The 17300-nt window shown below is 32.5% G+C and overlaps 2 protein-coding genes across 6 annotated transcripts; both read right to left on the bottom strand.

Annotated features, from left to right (window-relative positions):
* Nucleotides 1–3988: 3988 nt before the first annotated feature.
* On the bottom strand, nucleotides 3989–7941 carry LOC109798875 (protein IQ-DOMAIN 11). Of its 5 annotated transcripts, none has more exons than XM_020359296.3 (6): nucleotides 7143–7941; nucleotides 6623–6728; nucleotides 6157–6531; nucleotides 5278–5496; nucleotides 4991–5119; nucleotides 3989–4780 (listed from the first exon to the last, which is right to left on the bottom strand). In XM_020359296.3, the coding sequence occupies exons 2-6, from the start codon at nucleotides 6695–6697 to the stop codon at nucleotides 4166–4168; spliced, it is 1413 nt and encodes a 470-aa protein (XP_020214885.1). In that variant the 5' UTR covers nucleotides 6698–6728; nucleotides 7143–7941; the 3' UTR covers nucleotides 3989–4165. The 5 variants fall into 5 exon arrangements, with proteins under 5 accessions (XP_020214885.1, XP_029127099.1, XP_082918579.1 ...); XM_029271266.2 differs by having other exon boundaries at nucleotides 7137–7941; XM_083062453.1 differs by having other exon boundaries at nucleotides 6623–6735; nucleotides 7351–7940.
* Nucleotides 7942–11294: 3353 nt separating this feature from the next.
* On the bottom strand, nucleotides 11295–14712 carry LOC145949298 (disease resistance protein RPP13). Its single transcript, XM_083062322.1, has one exon. It carries the CDS (start codon nucleotides 14244–14246, stop codon nucleotides 11469–11471), a length of 2778 nt encoding a protein of 925 aa, XP_082918448.1. The 5' UTR covers nucleotides 14247–14712; the 3' UTR covers nucleotides 11295–11468.
* Between the last annotated feature and the right edge of the window lie 2588 nt (nucleotides 14713–17300).

The raw sequence follows: 17300 nt of genomic DNA on the forward strand, positions 1-17300 counted from the left end.
AATAGCGTTAGAGAGGTCCAGAACAAATATTTTATCTCATTTTCAATGTACTACAATAGTACTTTCCCCCAACCATTATAAAAACACAATGCTTACTCATCAAATGAAGCGAATGATCTGTCTGCCATTACTAATTAATGTCACTACTTTTCAACCTTTGGCTTGTCTTTACATTTCCATTTAGAATGTCTTCTGTTGTTGATACGACAACATATTTATCCTCCGTTACACTCATATATGACACCAAATTTAACCTGTTTCCTATTTAATATATATGCTTAACGTTTTGTCATCTTATGTATGCAACGTATCTATCTTATTTAGCTGATGCACTTCTATTTAAGTTGCATTAATATCATAAAGAAAACCACTTTGGTATATATATTCCATATTTCTTCTTAGTATCTGCCTTATTATCTTTTCAGGAAGTTCTCATAGATCAATGAATGAATTTACTAATTATACTAACAACTACTAGAAATAACAAGTGTAACAGTAAAATATCATGGAGCTGGGTAGTGTTGGTTTATTATTCTCTTTGAAGGTGTCAATTGATAGAGGAGTTTGTCTCTTAACATTAAATTAGAAAATGATTTCTCTGCTCAAACATGATATTAATTGGAATTACATAATTATCAGTTAGACATAAACAAATTGTAGACATAGGTGGACAAGGGCATTTTTAGCACGAGGCTTAGATATGGATGAAGCAGTATATGGACCAGAAAGTGAGTGGTAGAGTGTTAAACACTATTAGAAGAAGCCTAGTTAGTAGTGGCGGACCAATCCATCAATTCGATTTTTTCGGACTGATTTTTTTTTCATATTTCGAAAAGTTGCGTAAATGGTCTAAACTTAATGTCGTTTTCGAACAATAATGGCATCAGTAGTGACTACTGACTAGTAAACGTCTCAAATTTAAACGCGTAATTTCTCAGATCCAAGACCCTCTAGAATGAGATGTTACTTTAATAGGTCACAGTGTATTTCTCATGAAACTCATGAGCAAGGTCTGAAATATGTTGGTTAGGTCTAAGTCCAACGACCAATACGTGAGTTGAATTCAAATGCTTCAAACTTGAAATTCACAACACAACCATAGTGGTGTGGTGACTGGTGGACACCTTCGCTGTCACGTATCAAATTATTTGTGCAAAGTGCAACCGTGTAACTTTAGAACATGGAACTTCTATAGAACCGCTGACTTGAGCACTAAATTTTAGCCAATAAATTTTAGCATTCCACGTGTGATAAGAATCTTCAAACAAATCATGTTTTCTTCTGTGCATATACAGTACTAATTAATATTGATTAACATAAGTAATGATTGTCTATATCTTTTAATCAAATTGTCTAAAATTTAAATTTTAATCTTAAGTATGAAATAGATTGAAAAAAAATACTCACAATCTTTTACAGAGATTAATTATTATTTCCAATGATGAATATTTTGTATTTATTCTATTGTTACCTATAAATTTAAAAAAAAAAAAAATCTATGCATATACAATATAATTAAAATATGGACTAATTCAACTTACCAAAGTTGCTTTCAAAATAAGATTCTCTTATCAAAGTTTTAAGTATAATCATATTACATTATAGTGTCTTTGATTTGGTTTTTAATTTTATTTTTTTTGTTTCTTGATAATGGAGAGTGTTGTGAACACATTTTCCTATTTTTGGTGATGAGTCGTGTTCAATTCATTTTATGTAAGTTTTATTTTCTATCCTTAATTGATATCTAAAGTCTTAGGGACAATTTGTAAGATTTTATTTACAACTTATTTAGACTTCGACTATCACATGGTACTTGATTAAGTATTCGGGGAAATATATGAAAATATATAGGTTATGAATCTTATGATATCTCTATATGCTATTTTTGGCTTATATCAATACGATTTTCAATATAACTTATGAAAACAAGTTATAGTTTAAACAAAAATAGTTTAATCTTATTTGCTCTTTAATTATAAAAACAAATTATCCATATTTTCTATTTACTCATATAGACACTTAGTTTTCAGGCTAACATATCCTTTTGCTCTGATCATGAATTTTTATATTAACTATTTTTCTCTGTTTTTGAAAATATAGAATAAGAATTTTATGCGTTAATTCTTTAGTGTAAACTTGTTAAAAGGCTGTCAAAGAAAAACAAGTAGCCATGTTATTTTTTGGTAAAGAAACAAGTAGCCATGTACTCATGGCATAAATCAGTTTTTACACTATTATTTAATTACAAATTATTATATACAATAAATTTATTGGCTTTTTTAATAACAATGTAAAACATCACACAAACAAAAGTAACTTGCAAGTGTATAAGACCGATATGCTAACTTCTAGAATTAATAGGTGTACAGGCTCGAGGATTTTTTTTTATCTTAGGCTCGAGGATTTTTTTTCAGCCCAAAACAAGGAAATAAAAGCACAAAGGTTCATGATATATACACCTCCTTTTTTTTATAAGTACACCTCTTTTTAAAAAAAATAATTAAAATTTTAAAATATTTTTAATTTTTTGTTTTAAATTTTTTAATTTTACATCCATAACATTTAATTTAGTACTTTTTTTCACATATCTTTCCTCCTTTTTTCAATTTTTACATGCACCCCCTTATTTTTCCTTCACCCCACTTATTTTAGTAGCATGTGAAAATTAAAAAAGAAAAAAAAATGTGTGTGAATAAGAAGAAGAAAATAACAAATTGAAAATTGAAAGTGTAAAATTAAATTTTTTTAGAAAAAGGAGGTGTACTTATAAAAAGAAGGAGGTGTATATATCATGAGCCAAGCACAAAAGACATCCCAGGCCCAAACGAAAAGACCATCCCACACAGTACAAGTGTTCCAAGGGAAGCTTCTTTTTGGATTTTTTTTTTCTCTTCCCACTCTCCTTTTATTTATTTATTTTTAGTTTAATTGGTTTGAATTTGAATTATCTAATTCATCTAATTAGTCTATCCAACGAAGAGAAATACGAAGAATATACTCTAAGGAAACATACACTCCTCCACTTTTACATCCTTCCATTTCATTTCTCTCTCCTCTTTCCAAGGCTTTTGTAATATAAACTACATGAGAAATAATTTCTATAATATAATTAGTTATGTTAAGTCAAACTTTTTCAAAAATATGCTTCTCAAATTTTTAGAAAGAATATTTAAAAAAAAAATATAAGGAAAGAAAATATAAAAATGTAAGGAAAAAACATGAATGATGAAAAAAATGAAAGTAGAAAACTAAAACAACACTATGGTGTTCCCAGTTTTAAATTAAAAAATTTTAAATTTTAAAAGATTACTCTTATGAAACAAGTTTTTTTTTTTTAAATTCTCTTTAAAAAAAGAAAACAGTTTAAAAGATACTTAATAAATGTATTAGTTACAGAGATAAAATTTTTAATTAAAAATAACAGAGAGTTTGGATCCTAAGTATGAAGTAATTTAGAGACTCTCTCAGTGGACTGTTTTAAAGTAGGAGTTACATTCTTTCATGTGACATTCATGTTTATTAAAATTATTAATTTAAAATTAAATTTTTTTGTTGAAGATTTTGACTGGTAATAATCCAAGTAAAAATTCTACATGAAAGAATTCATCCCTGTTAAACTAAGACTGAAACAAATGGAGCATGTATTCATGTTAAAATTAAACAAGTTTTGATTTTTGGAAGTTTAAATTTTAGATAAAAACCATGAAAAGTTCGTTCGAGAAAATAAGTCTAACAAGGTTTACAGCATGTACTTACTAACAGATGGTTTAATCAAACTGGCCAAGTGGCTGTCAGGTTGAGTAAACAATATTCCAGGCCAGACATATTATTACAACTCAAAATTTCATGCTAGGAATAAGATATTATGAAATTACACAAGTTAATAAATATTATATGAGATTGAGAACCACGAAAAAAAGAACCAGGTGTTTGAAAAACTAGTCTGATTCTGATATGGATTAAAGCATACATGTTAGGGGACTCCTAATGAATCAAGGAATTATCTACTTTCTGTCACATTAATGTTCAATTCCCAACCAAAATAACATCCAATGGCATATATATCATACATAGTTATAATTATAAACAGCTATTGTTTTCAAGCCTTCTCATGATACAAGGAATTGTGTTAATGCAGCCAAGAGTAACATTAGCATTCATAGACTCATTTGAAGGAACCTTGTCGATCCCAATTAGGCAGTGAGCAATCCGAATTAATACTGAGATCCTTGATAGTTCGGTTTGATTTTATAGGCACTGAAAGACCCTTAAAACTTGGAGATCTTTGCTGGTTACCACTGATCTTGCACATCCTACCACCACTAAGCACTTCACTGTTAATAGAAGATGCAATGGATAGCTTTTTCTTGCATGGTGAATAGCTATCAGAGTTCATGTCCACATTCCCCCCTGTCCTTACTTTTGGGGAGCTTGTTGATCTTGCTTTTGCTTTTGCTGATTCAGTTGCAGCCATGTATGCTGGAGTTGCAGGAGAGCTTGAAAATGAGTGGTCTTCTCCCACTGAACACTGCCTCCTATGAGGAAAAGATCTTCTTGAAGAAAGTATTGGAGAATCTAATCCTTCAACTGGATTCTGTCTTTGAATACTTCTCAGCTTAAGTTGCCTTCCTCCATATTCCTCCTCAGCTCTAGAATGTGTGCTAAAAATTGAGTCTAAATCTTCAAGTTCTTTGCTCTTTGAAAGTTGTGTATCTACCCACTGCTCTAGCCAGTATCTCCATCTTCCATTTACTTTACTTCTTTCTGTCTCTGCTGACCTCTGAAGGTAATTTCGTAGGTTAGTTTGAGAACCTTATCGTGCAAAAGAATCAAGCAAAAAAGTATGTTTGGATACAAACTGAATACTTTTAAGAATTTCTCTACTGAAAAAAAAAAAAAAAAACTCTTTCTAATGGAGAAGTTCTCAAAAACTCTTGTAAACTTATATCCAGATAGGCTAAACAAACACATGAAAGAGCTAGGAGCTTACTCTATGGTTAAATGAGTATGCTTTTAGTCTTTCTTTCTTGAGATCTGTTTCTTTCTTGCTTATGCAAGAGCTGTCTACCTCTTCCTTCAATAAAGTGCTTTCATCCTTCCTTTCACTGTTTGAGTCCATCTGAAAACGAGATAAACACGTTTCAATATCTAAATTGCACAAGGATAACAGCTAAAATCTAATTGATACAATGCAGAATGTGGATGTGGCAGTGGAACTTTGTGTGTGCAGTGTGAATTGAGCTAATGATATAGTTTAATTTAACCTGTTACGCTCACCCTAATTATCTTGTCTCTAGAATCTTGCATCTCTTCATTTTCAGTGTAATCACATCTCCCTTCAACCATTTGGAGTCTCCTTGCACATACCTGTGAATGGATACTCACTATGGACTGTAAGCACTTAAGAGTACTCATAGCTTGGCGTCTTACTGCTCTGCCTCGAATGATAGCTTGAAGCTTCACAATTCCCTTCAATGCCCTCAAAGCCTTCCTTGCCTGTAATGTCTTACCAGTCAGTGAATAAGAGAATACAATGACAAAATATAGAGTAAGCTGACCTTGGTTTCTTCTTCCACTTGTTAATTTCTATTACTACTAGTACTTTCTCTTTGTTGTCCAATTTTCGTTATTTCTTTTGCTCTCTTTGGAGTTGAATTTTTGAAATCACTAAATGTTGTAAGAAATCTTTTAATTTCTAGCAAATTTCAGCTTATAATACTTGGTTCACATCTAGTGTGTCTGTCATTAAATTTATTCTGTTTTTTTTTTTTTCATTAATCTCTTTTAGATTTTGGAGTTAACACATTCCTAAAAATCAACTTACGGAGGAGTACTTAAGCTTTATAAGCTCTTATCAAGCAATATCTCTAGTTAATGTTAGAGCTTTTTGGTATATAGATAATACGGTAGGTGGTCTAATAATAAATCTAAGATAGAGTCTGAAACCAGCTTTGATTTTGGTTCTACCTCATCCTACAAAACTAGCTTTGTAAGGTGAGAGATGCAAACTTTGTAAAACTCTATCTTAAGTCAATGCAGATTTGGACTTTCCCAATAATCTGAATCCCGAGTGAGGAATTTAGCATTGAAGGTAAAGATTATGCAAAGAGGTCTTAAGGTGACACAAATCAAAGAAAATGGCTTGGACAAACTCACCAGGTAACCCCTAAATGCAGTTTGAATCATGATGGCTGCAGCAGATTCTTTAATCTCCCTGAGGCACTGGTATGTGGATTGAGGAGCACCATTCCTAGTTTTCAGAGGTTGAGATTCTTCTGAGTTTTCTTTGCGTTGAAGGGCAGATTGTGAGACCCCAGTGAGACGAACAACCTCAGCTGCAGCATGAGCAGCAGTAACAGCAGCTTCAGCAGCAGCTGCTGAGGCAATGGCCACTGTTAAAGCATGATTGTTCTGTTCTTCCTCTGCTTCACTTAGTGTTAATGTTGTTTCTTTTGATGGCGGTGGTGCTGTAATTGATGGTAATCTTTTGCTCTTAAGCCTTCCAAAGACCCATTTCCTTCTCTTCTCTTTCTGGAAATAAAAAAGAAAAAAAAAAAGTTTATTGTCTCATGAGAAATAGAATCCAAGTTAAAGACTAACATTAAAAAAACTTGAGACTTACCTTGTCTTGAGTGGAATGTGTGTCCCATATAAAGAGCCTCTTCACCAGACTAAACCAGCTCTTCTTCTTGGCCATTTAGCAATATCACATAGGTCAACTTCAATGTCTGTGATCTGAAAAATTGCCCATAAGCATCCTCTTATAAACAAAATAGCTAGGTTTTTGGTTTATTATCTAAATTCTAAATCTCTCACATCAATTTTCAAGAGTGGATGTGTGAAACGTACGGCCGGTTACTGACTAGGCATTGATTTAAGTAATGTAATTGTACAACTGAAACGTTAGACTTGTCCAAAAAGACGAAACAATTTGCAGAACTTGTCATGGACGAAGATTCTTATGTGAATAAGTAGTGACAGCAAAGGCCAAACACATGTACAACATGAATCAGAACCTTGATTTGGGAGCAAATTAAAGTATTAAACAATAAACATGAATGCACACAAGCCAAGATAGTTGAAAAAGATGATAAATGTGATGCAGATTTGGAGTGAGATCCAAGTTAATTGCTTACCCTTACCCATTTTTTGAAATTCCATTAAAAAGGACAAGAGCCACCGTTTCAGATAGCTTGGTGCATGGGAAAAAGTGCAGGTGCAGTGCTGTCATTCATTAAATTCAGATGCAATAGCCTTGAAATCAGCAAACATTCTTTATAATATCAGTTACTACCCCAACCAAGAATGTGGAACTTTGGGTGGATTTCATCGGTGAATGTGCGCACATACCAAGACTCTTTTCTCTTGAGGAGCAGAAATTCCTGCACTGAAAACCTCTTGTGGAGTGGATATGACTTTTATGTGGGTGCAAATGCAATCATTCATATTTTTCATCTTCCTCAATCTTCATGATGAGTTTCTCCTGTTCCAAAATGTGGGGTCTCCAAGAGCAAGAATTGCTATGGATAAAAGCATAGCCACTTTGTTTTCATTGGAGAGCCGAGAGCCATTCCTCCTAACCTTCATGGGTCCTCCCGTTTTTATTTTCTCCCCATCTCTCTTTTTTCCAACTGTAGCAGACATGTTCATATGTCTGTTGGGTTTGAAATGACAACACTATCCCTCACTCAGCTTTGATATAATCATAAATTAGCAAACAACCACTGCCCTTCATTTTTTCATGTGCTTGTCAATTTGCTGAGGGAGGGTCACAACTTACAACTTTATGTGGTATACATATGACTATCAAATACTAACTTGTTATAGAAAAAGTAGAAATAGGGATCTCAAGCTATGGATGGTGTACCGCATAGGTCCTGAACTCTTTTCAAAGAATTCATCACCTACTAGAGAAACTACAAGTGTAACGTTTGCTGTTACTATCCTTTAAACGAACAATATAGTGTCTTCAATTTCCTTAATTGTCTAATAACATATTTTATTAGTATAAGTCATCATAAAATACATTTGAATCATTATATATTCTTATTACCTGTTACGTCCTATTTGTATCTCTAACTTAGCGTCTAACCTGTCATACTCTTGAAGATTGATGTGCTTATTTCCAAGTAAATATGGCATTGCTTTGCACCGCTTGTCATATTGTTATATCACATACCTTTGGTCTTTAAGTATAAATTCAACTTACTTACCAACAAAAGTTAGTTCAGTTGTTACAGATACTCATTTTAGTAGAACGTGAATTCAAATCCTGTAGGAAAATTTTGTTGATAAATATTATGTAAGTATCTATGTAAGCATACGTTGAACCTAATGATTTCAACTCACCTAAATTGTCATTTAATATAAAAAAAATGAGCTTGCATTTTTATGTAACTATGTATGTAGAGAGTAACACTGATTTTTTTGGTCCTGAGCCATGTGTAAAGAGTGGTCACATCAATAAGACATATATGAATATGTACGAATGACATTATTAGAAATGTAGTATCACAGTGTTACACAAGCATCAGGAGACATTGTTGACATTGTTACAGGTAGGTGTGGGGAAGTGCATAATTGAGTAGTAGTGTGGACACTGGACACATAATGTGCAAAGGGTAGGGAATGTGGGGGAAAAAAACAAAGAAGATTTGGGTTATAAGGAGGGAAGACAGCTGTAAAAGGACCCAAAAAGAGGAATTGTCATAATACATTCTCACCTCATCTTTTCAAAAGGAGTGAAGTGAAGAGAGAGGGTTTGGTTTGGTAGTAGAGAACCAAAAGCAGAATGTGTCACACTAGAGTTTACTTCAAAAACGACTGTTCGGTGGTGATGAAAAAAGATGGCTGTCTAGTGGAAAATAGACTAATCAAGCAGGTTTTGTTAGTGTTGTCGATCATGACCAACTCTAACGGTGCATTGCATTGCAATGAAGGGTTTTTGGGGACACCATTTCTAAGCAACTATATATTGAGATCAGAACATGGCATGGGACAACTAACGTTGAATGAAAACGAAATTGCCTCAACACCACAGCACTTGAAAAACATTTAGCATAAACTATAGTTAAAGACAAAATGAATTGGGAGGCCAAATGCAATATATTATTTTAGGCATTGAAGTATAAGATGAGCCACTACTGGCCCATGCAAATATTGCTATCAATAGATTTAGATTAAGTGTGGCAACAGTTTTTTACTACTCTTAATTTCTTCCGCCAAGTCTGGTAACTAATTAAGTCTAACTGATATTTCTGCCTAATTAACAACAGGGTCACCATTAAACTTCAAATTAAGAATCGTCATTGCAACGATACCAAACCTTGTGAAAGAAGCCTTAATTCAACAAAGGGGAAAAAGTGCCACTCTAGAGATCTGATCATGTGACTGAAGTAGTTACTTAAAGGAATGGATTAAAGCCATGTTTGTTTTTCGTTGAAAAAGCCATCCAACGCCAATATATCGTATTCTCGCAGTCATTTTCAACTTTATTCAAAGTTGTACAAACTATGAAACAAATACACACTAAAACAACATGATATTTTTGCTGTGATAAAATTATTGATGTTCAAGATTATATATATTAAGAAATATTTAATAAATGTAAAATATTATTGTTTTCATTTCAAAATTATTAATGCTTTAATTTTTTTCCCCAAAAGTGCTACTATCTTAATTTTTAATATTTTTTTACTTTTAATCAAAATTAATTAAAAGTTACAAATTTTGACGAGTTTCATTTCTAGATCAAAAGAAATTCATTAAATATGAGAAATGTGGTTACCAAATAAATTACAATCAATAATTGTGAGAGTTAAAAAAAATGTTAGAAAGAATATGTTGTTAGTATTTTCTTTTAATTTCAAAAAATGGCTGATGTATTATAAATTTCAAGTCTCATTAATTATTTTATTCGACATATACTCTTATGGTTTCTTCTTAATTTATTGTGCAATTACATTTAATTTCTTAATAATTATAGTTTTCTCTTTATTCTTTCAAACATTTATTTACGTCTTGAAAATTTATCATCAATATTATTTTATATTAGTTAATCAGGTAAATATGTGATTTAATTTATTTAGTTAATTATTAAGATGAAACTAAATTGGCTAGAAGGTTATTATTATATTTGCACACAAAAGAGAAAATTTATGGTGTGTTTGGATGAAGGATTTTACAAATTCAAGGAATTTTAAATTCTTGGTATTTGAATTACTTTGATTTCAATTTTTATCATTCTTAAAATATTTTGTTTGGATAAGTTAATTCAAATTTCTTAAATTTTAAATTGTTAAGTTGAATATAATAATTTGATTATACTATAGTAAAATTAATTTTAAAAAAATATTTATATGTTGAGATTTTTGAATTAAATTTTATAAAAATAAATATTAGCTAATTTTTAAATATTTAATAATTTTAAAATTTAATAGATAATATTTAATAATTTTAAAAATATTTTTGAATATTCAATAATTAAGAATATGAAGAGATAAGAGATAAGATATATAAGTGAAATAAGAAGAAAAAAATGAGGAATTTCAAATTCTTACTTTTTTGGGAGAATTTCAAATTCTACTATTTCAAGAAATTTCACAAATGCTTGAATTTCAAATTTTTTAAAAATTTTCCATCCAAACAAAGTATTTCACCACAAAAAATTTAAAATTCTTCAAATAAATAAATTACTCTATTAAAATTCTTCATCCAAGCATACTATTAAGGTCTCGTAGACATTTAATTTCTACTATTTGTTTTTGTTTTGCCTCACATAATCATGGGCTCCGGCCCCCTTATTTTGTGTCTGTCATGTATTTTTACTCATAAAAGAAAGTCCAAATTAAATTTGATTGGCAATGTATCTGGACTTTGAAAAGTGACGAAAATATAATGAAACTTGAAAATAAAAGTCTAAACCCTAAATTCTTCGTCAAAATATATTTAATGAATTTATTATATAAAAAAATACCACAACACTCTAATAATTAAAGTAGTGTTTGATATAATTTTGTTTTTAGGACTTATCTTAAAAAAATAAAGTCGGGTCAGACGTATTATTTTAAAAACCTTTAAAAAAAATTAAGTAGTTTATTTTTTTTAATAAAAGACATGGAAAAAATAGTTGTAAAAAAGGGAAATAAATAAACTTTAGCTTCTCTTTTATTTCTACGTTCTTTTAAATCAATTTTGTTGTCCCGTTCTGTATTATTCGGATTTTTTACAAATTAAAAGAATTGAAAAAACCAAGCAAGTAACTTAAACAAGAAAAATGTTGGACAATCTAACTCTTAAATTCAAAAAGCATAAGAAAAGGTTTTTCTTAATTAAAGTCATCAACTTTACATCATACATGGTTGAACATGATTATTCTAAAATCTTAAAATGGAAACTAATGAAACCCAAAATAACTTGTTACCAAATACAAAGAAACTTGGTAATCCATAGGTTTACTGAAACAAGAACTAGTTGTCATGATCATCGACTATGACTTGAACCCTATCCTTTATTTTCAAATCCCGTAGCATACGAAGCATTGGTTGTGAGGGTTGTTTTACATGCAGTTTTCTGAAGGCAGTGAGAGACCACAATTCATTTGGAAGATCATCTAAACTTTGACAGTTGATGATGACTAGAGTGTGAAGACGTGGCATTGCACCATTGCCTAATTTCCAATTTACAGAGGTGAACTTTTTCAATTGCAATACTTGCAGTTGTGGAAAGCCGCCTACAACACAATTGAGGTTAATGTTAGAGCCATAGTCTCCATATAGACTCAAAATTTGGAGTTTGGTGTGATTTCTCAACGCATTCAGCCCCTCCCTAGTGATGCTACTAATACCACGCAATGTTAACTTGGTGACATTTGGAGGAACCGTTATCATAAGGCTGCAGATATTGGTGATTTTCAACGTAGTTATATGAGTCAACAACCCTAGGCTTTGTAATAGCTCCTGTGGCTCACAACCAAACCGCCATATGCTTGACACTGTGCCTATTGAAGCATCAAAATCCCCTCGGAGGCAAATCTTTAAGATATTCAAATGACTTAATTCTTGTAAGCTCTGCAACAACTTTGGCCACTTACCTTGGCGGTCCGAATTGATTGACAACCCCAATTTCACAAGATTGGGGAAGCTTCCTTTCTTCATCAGAGACAATGTTTGTGTATCAATATCAATGGGGAAGATGGTTCGGAGATTCCACATAACCTCATTTGATCCTGAATAGTGGCCTTGAAGCTTCACAGGTCCTTGCCCATACAGGTGCCTTAAATGTTTGAGCTTCCACATTTGAGCAGGGAAACAAATTGGGATTTCCCTAAACCAATTACCTAAATCTACTGTTTGTAAATTCTGAAGGGTAAGTATGGAAGTTGGAATAATTATACCAAAATTCGAGTCAATTCTCAAATACCTTAAGTGGATAAAGTCCCCCAAATTAGATGGGATCTTTCCTGCGCAATGGTTTTTTCCAAGCTCTAACACTCGAACCAATTTGAAGCCTTTGAAAAGCCATTCCCACTCGTTCCCAGTAAAATTGGAATATATTCCAAAGAAGAACAAAGAACGGATACATGAATGGTCTTTGTTGCTTGAAGAAATGTAGTGGCCCATGTCACAATGGAAGGACAACCTGCGAGGTTTTGTTAGAATTTGAATGTCATTATCTGAGCAGACTTCAAAAATCTTGTCCCCTTTGCTCTGCGATACACAAAGATCTCGGAGAAGATCATGGATGTGACAAGTTTTCACACCTCCACTAGTCTTTATTGCTGCTACTTGGACCAAACTACGATCAATGAGCTCGTACAAGTAGTCTTCTGCCACATCATCTGGGTCTCTATTTCTTGTTTCTTGTATAAACCCTTCTGCAACCCATTGTTGTAGTAATGGCCTAACAGGGATTTCAAAGTCTTCAGGGAATATCCCAAAATATAGAAAGCATGGTTTCAATCTTCTTGGCAAGTTATCATAACTGAGCTTCAGAACTATATCCTTCACTTGAGTCTCGTCTTGAGTAAGATACCAGTTGACGTGACCCACCACTTTGGACCATTCCCTGTGTGACTTTTCCTTGTTGGCTAGCAATCCTGCTAATACAACAATAGAGAGTGGCAAACCGCGACAACTTGCCACTATTTGTTTGCCTAGAGGCTCTAGTTCAAAAGGGCATTCTTCCCCTCTAAACACTTTCCTACGAAAGAGCTCCCAGCTTTCTTCTTGGCTGAGAAATTGAAGGTAGTATGGAGGATGAAGACTAGTATGCAAGGCCACCTCTTTCAAACGACTAGTGATCAATATTCTGTTGCCTCTGTTGTTGTCGGGAAAAGCATCTTGCACCTCGTCCCAATCTTGTGTTTTCCACAAGTCATCGAGGACCACCAGATACCTTGTTTTCCTCTCCAAGTATTGCCGCACCAGTTTCTTCAGCTCCTCCACACTCAAGTTAAAAATGTCTTGTTCTTCAGTGAATTTTTTTCCTTTGTTGTTTTCTTCTTGAAGTTCAGTTTCGAGGTTTGGCCTCAAATGCTTAAGAAGACTAAGCAAAAGCTCCTTAGCTCTACACTCGTTTGACACGTACACCCAAACACAACAACTAAAGCCTTGTTTCACCTTGCTATCATTATAAACTTTTCGGGCAAGGGTGGTCTTGCCCAACCCCCCCATGCCGATGATGGAGACCACATTACGCCGTGAGCCACCTTCCTTGAGTAGCTTGATGATTGCTTGAGATCCACGGATAAAACCCACTACATGTTCCTCCTCTACATTTCTTCTTAGCTTGTGAAGTAACCTCTCCCTCTCCTTCTCCTCCTCCTCCTCTTCTGCTATGGATTGATGATTTCTTTCTTGGAACTCGCTGTATTTGATCTTGTTTTCACGTATCTGGTTGAGAGTTGTTATGATCTCGTCTATTTTCTCGGATACGTCATGGAGCAACTTTGTTTGGTCAACTCCATGGAGTAGCCTCCCCAGCATGGTTCTCCTGTTGTGCAGGGCCACTTTGGCAACGTACGTGTCAATGACATCCTCAGCTTCATGGGCCACATCTCTGATTTGGCTCACCACTGTTTTCTGAATGTCGTTGTTGCTGTTTGTGGTTCTTAGGATGACGTTGATCATCTGAAGCTCCCTCTCGAGGGACTTCACCTTGTCTTCCACGCCACTTAGCAACCTTGCTTCATGTTCCACCAGTTGGGACAAGTGATCTAAAACAAAGGAAACCACACTGTCTGCCATAACAACAGATAGAAATTGTGATCACGAAAAGGGATTGTTGGTACACTGTGATATAATCTCCTCTGTGTTTGGATTGGAGCTGGGAATATGCTGTATGAAATAGTTATAATGAAATATGCACAAAGACTTTTTAGGTCAACAGTTCTGTCTTTTTTGCATCTGACTCTGTCAACCATGAAGTTCACTTGCACCTTCCACTGATTTACCTTAGAACATTCATGACGGTGTTTTGTTTCTTTTGCACTTGACAGACAATATTCTGGTTTCCTAGCAAATTCCCGACGACAAGTGTCAATTCCTTGATGTGCAAAAGGAAGGAGATTTCCGCAACCACAAGTGTCATATTTCAAACCATTGCCCTACCTCTAAAGTGAAGTTTGTTTACAATTGCATACAGTCTCATTTTCATTCTCGTCCTTATGGAACATTACAAAGACTTCCAGGGTAGACATTTCTGGTTTTAATTTTTTTGCATTGACTCTGCGTCAACTATGAACCTTCCACTGATTAGTCTTAGATCATTTATAATGATACGACCGGTGATGGTTTCTTTTACCGTTAGATAGAATGAAAAAACATATGTTAGGAATAGCGAAAAACGTGCCTATGGCAAAAAAAACATCGTACTCACTTTCCCACACTTATTTTGCTTTTGCGTTTTTGAACTTTTCTAATTTCCATGATTAAAAAATATTGTGGTTTCTTAGGAAATTATCGCACACCCTTGATGGGAAATTAATGCCTTAGATTTCAATCCCAAATGACACCTTTCAAATCTTTACCCCTCCCTCTAAAATAAAGCTTGTTTATGATTGCCCAGGATGAAATAATTTTCGTAATTTTCATCCCTATTCCAATGTTTTAATACATGTTATCCCTATAATGCAAAAGTAAATAAATGAGATTCAAGGTTTCACCCAAACCAACGATTAGAGAATCCCTATAATTACTAATTCAAGGTTCTAATTAAGCTGGATGAAATGAAACACAGACAAAACAAAGGTACTGAAAACATGTCTCTCAACGTTTGGCTAGAAATAAATGGGTCTAAGAAAAAGAAAATAAATGGAAAGAATTAGTCCTCACAATTTTGTCAAAGTACAGTTTTTAGACAATTTCAGACTTTTTTTTGGGTACACGAAGGACTCCTAGTTCTAGTACCAAATCCCCAAAATTCCCAGCTCAGTTATGCAATTCTACAATATGCAGTGTTGTCTCATTCAGAAGGGTTATTAGAGATTCTTATAATCTTTATTGGTGTATTTAGAAAGAAAATTTAAATAGAATAATTTATTTATTTAAAGAATTTTAAAATTTTTAAAATAAAATATCTTATTTGAATAGAAAATTTTAAAAAAATTTGAAATTCAAGCATTTGTGAAATTTCTTAAAATAGTAAAATTTTAAATTTTTAAAAAAAAAGTAAGAATTTAAAACTTCTCATATTTTTCTTTCTTATTTTACTTATATATTTTATATTATCTCTTATTTCTTTATATTTTTAATTATTGAATATTCAAAAATATTTTTAAAATTATTAAATATTATCTAATATTAATTTTTAAAATTATTAATTATTTAAAAATTAGCTAATATTTATTTTTATAAAATTTAATTTAAAAATCTCATCATATAAATATATTTTTAAAATCAATTTTACCATGGTGGAATCAAATTATCATATCCAACCTAACAATTTAAAATTTAAGAAATTTGAATTGATTTATTCAAACAAAATAATTTAAGAATAATAGAAATTAAAATCAAAGTAATTCAAATACTAAGAATTTAAATATTAGTGGCGTGTGTAGATATGATATAATATCTTCTTTCTTCCATCAATGATTGCAGACACAAGGATGAAAATAGGTAAGATCTTAATAAAAGTCCATGATTTGATCTAATTTGAACTGTTTAATAAAAATATCAAATTTAAGCTTTTTAAAAAATATATTTTTATATATGGGGAATGCTAGTATACTCCCACCTGTTTTTTAGTTGGAGTATGTTAGCAACTTACACTAAAATTTTAGGACAAGCAAACTACTCATTTCTTTTGATTTTATTAATTTATATAAAAGATATTATAGTAATTTAATTTAATTTTAAAAGAAAATAAAATATTTTTTATCTCTTATTAATTTCATTCTCCAATTCATTTTTTTTCTTCTATTAATTAATTTTATATTTGTTCACAGAGAGAAAGACATCATGATAGATGAGAGAGAAATGAGTTAAAGAATGAATTTAATAGGAGAGAGATAAATAAGTTAGAGAAGAAATTTAATAAAAAAGAGAAATAGGTTGGAAAAGGAATTTAATAGGAGAGAGAAATGTGAGAAATAAGGATGTCCAAAGGTGGAACAGGGTTGGATAGTAGCTCTCTATTACTAGGGATGGCAATGGGGTGGGGCGGGTACGGGTTTCATGATACCCGTCCCCGTCCCCGCAAGCTAAATTCATCCCCATCCCTGTACCTGTACCCATCGGGTATGTGCTTTTCATCCCCATCCTCGTCCCCGTCGGGTATTGGGTATACCCCGTACCCGTATCCGTACCCGTCAAAATTTTTATTTTTTATTTTTTTCTAAAAAATATAATATTTTTAAATTATTTTTTTAATTATAATATAATTATAATTAGGTTATTTCTCTATCTCATATTATAATAAATAATCACACATAAAAATATTAAAATTCTTTAATATAATTAAATTGAAAGTGGGTATTAAATTAAAAATTAGAACGGGGACGGGTACAAGTACGGGTACGGGGCGGGTAAGTACATACCTGTACCCGTACCCGTACCCGTACCCGGTCAAACCGGGTATTCCCTGTCAAAGTCGGAACGGGTTAGGGTATTACCCGCGAGTACGGGACATTTGTCATCCCTATCTATTACCCTTACCGACACATAATATATGTGTTGTACTCGTTCTCATATCTATACGGGTATTCGTTCAATACATATCCACATATTTTTTTAATATCCATGGTACCTTTGGATATTTGCTAAAAAAATATTTTAAAAATATTTAATAAAGTATTTTAATAA

Source organism: Cajanus cajan, chromosome 8 (assembly GCF_000230855.2).
Source record: "Cajanus cajan strain Asha chromosome 8, NIPB_CcT2T_4, whole genome shotgun sequence".
Taxonomy (NCBI): domain Eukaryota; kingdom Viridiplantae; phylum Streptophyta; class Magnoliopsida; order Fabales; family Fabaceae; genus Cajanus; species Cajanus cajan.

Bases quoted from the DNA above. Each gene is read 5' to 3' on its own strand.
- LOC109798875 (XM_020359296.3), bottom strand. From the start codon at position 6,697: ATGGCCAAGAAGAAGAGCTGGTTTAGTCTGGTGAAGAGGCTCTTTATA. The intron at 5,497-6,156 runs GTGAGTTTGTCC...AAGACATTACAG, and splicing joins CTGCATTTAGGGGTTACCTG to GCAAGGAAGGCTTTGAGGGC. The intron at 4,781-4,990 runs GTAAGCTCCTAG...AATTACCTTCAG, and splicing joins CATACTCATTTAACCATAGA to AGGTCAGCAGAGACAGAAAG.
- LOC145949298 (XM_083062322.1), bottom strand. From the start codon at position 14,246: ATGGCAGACAGTGTGGTTTCCTTTGTTTTAGATCACTTGTCCCAACTG.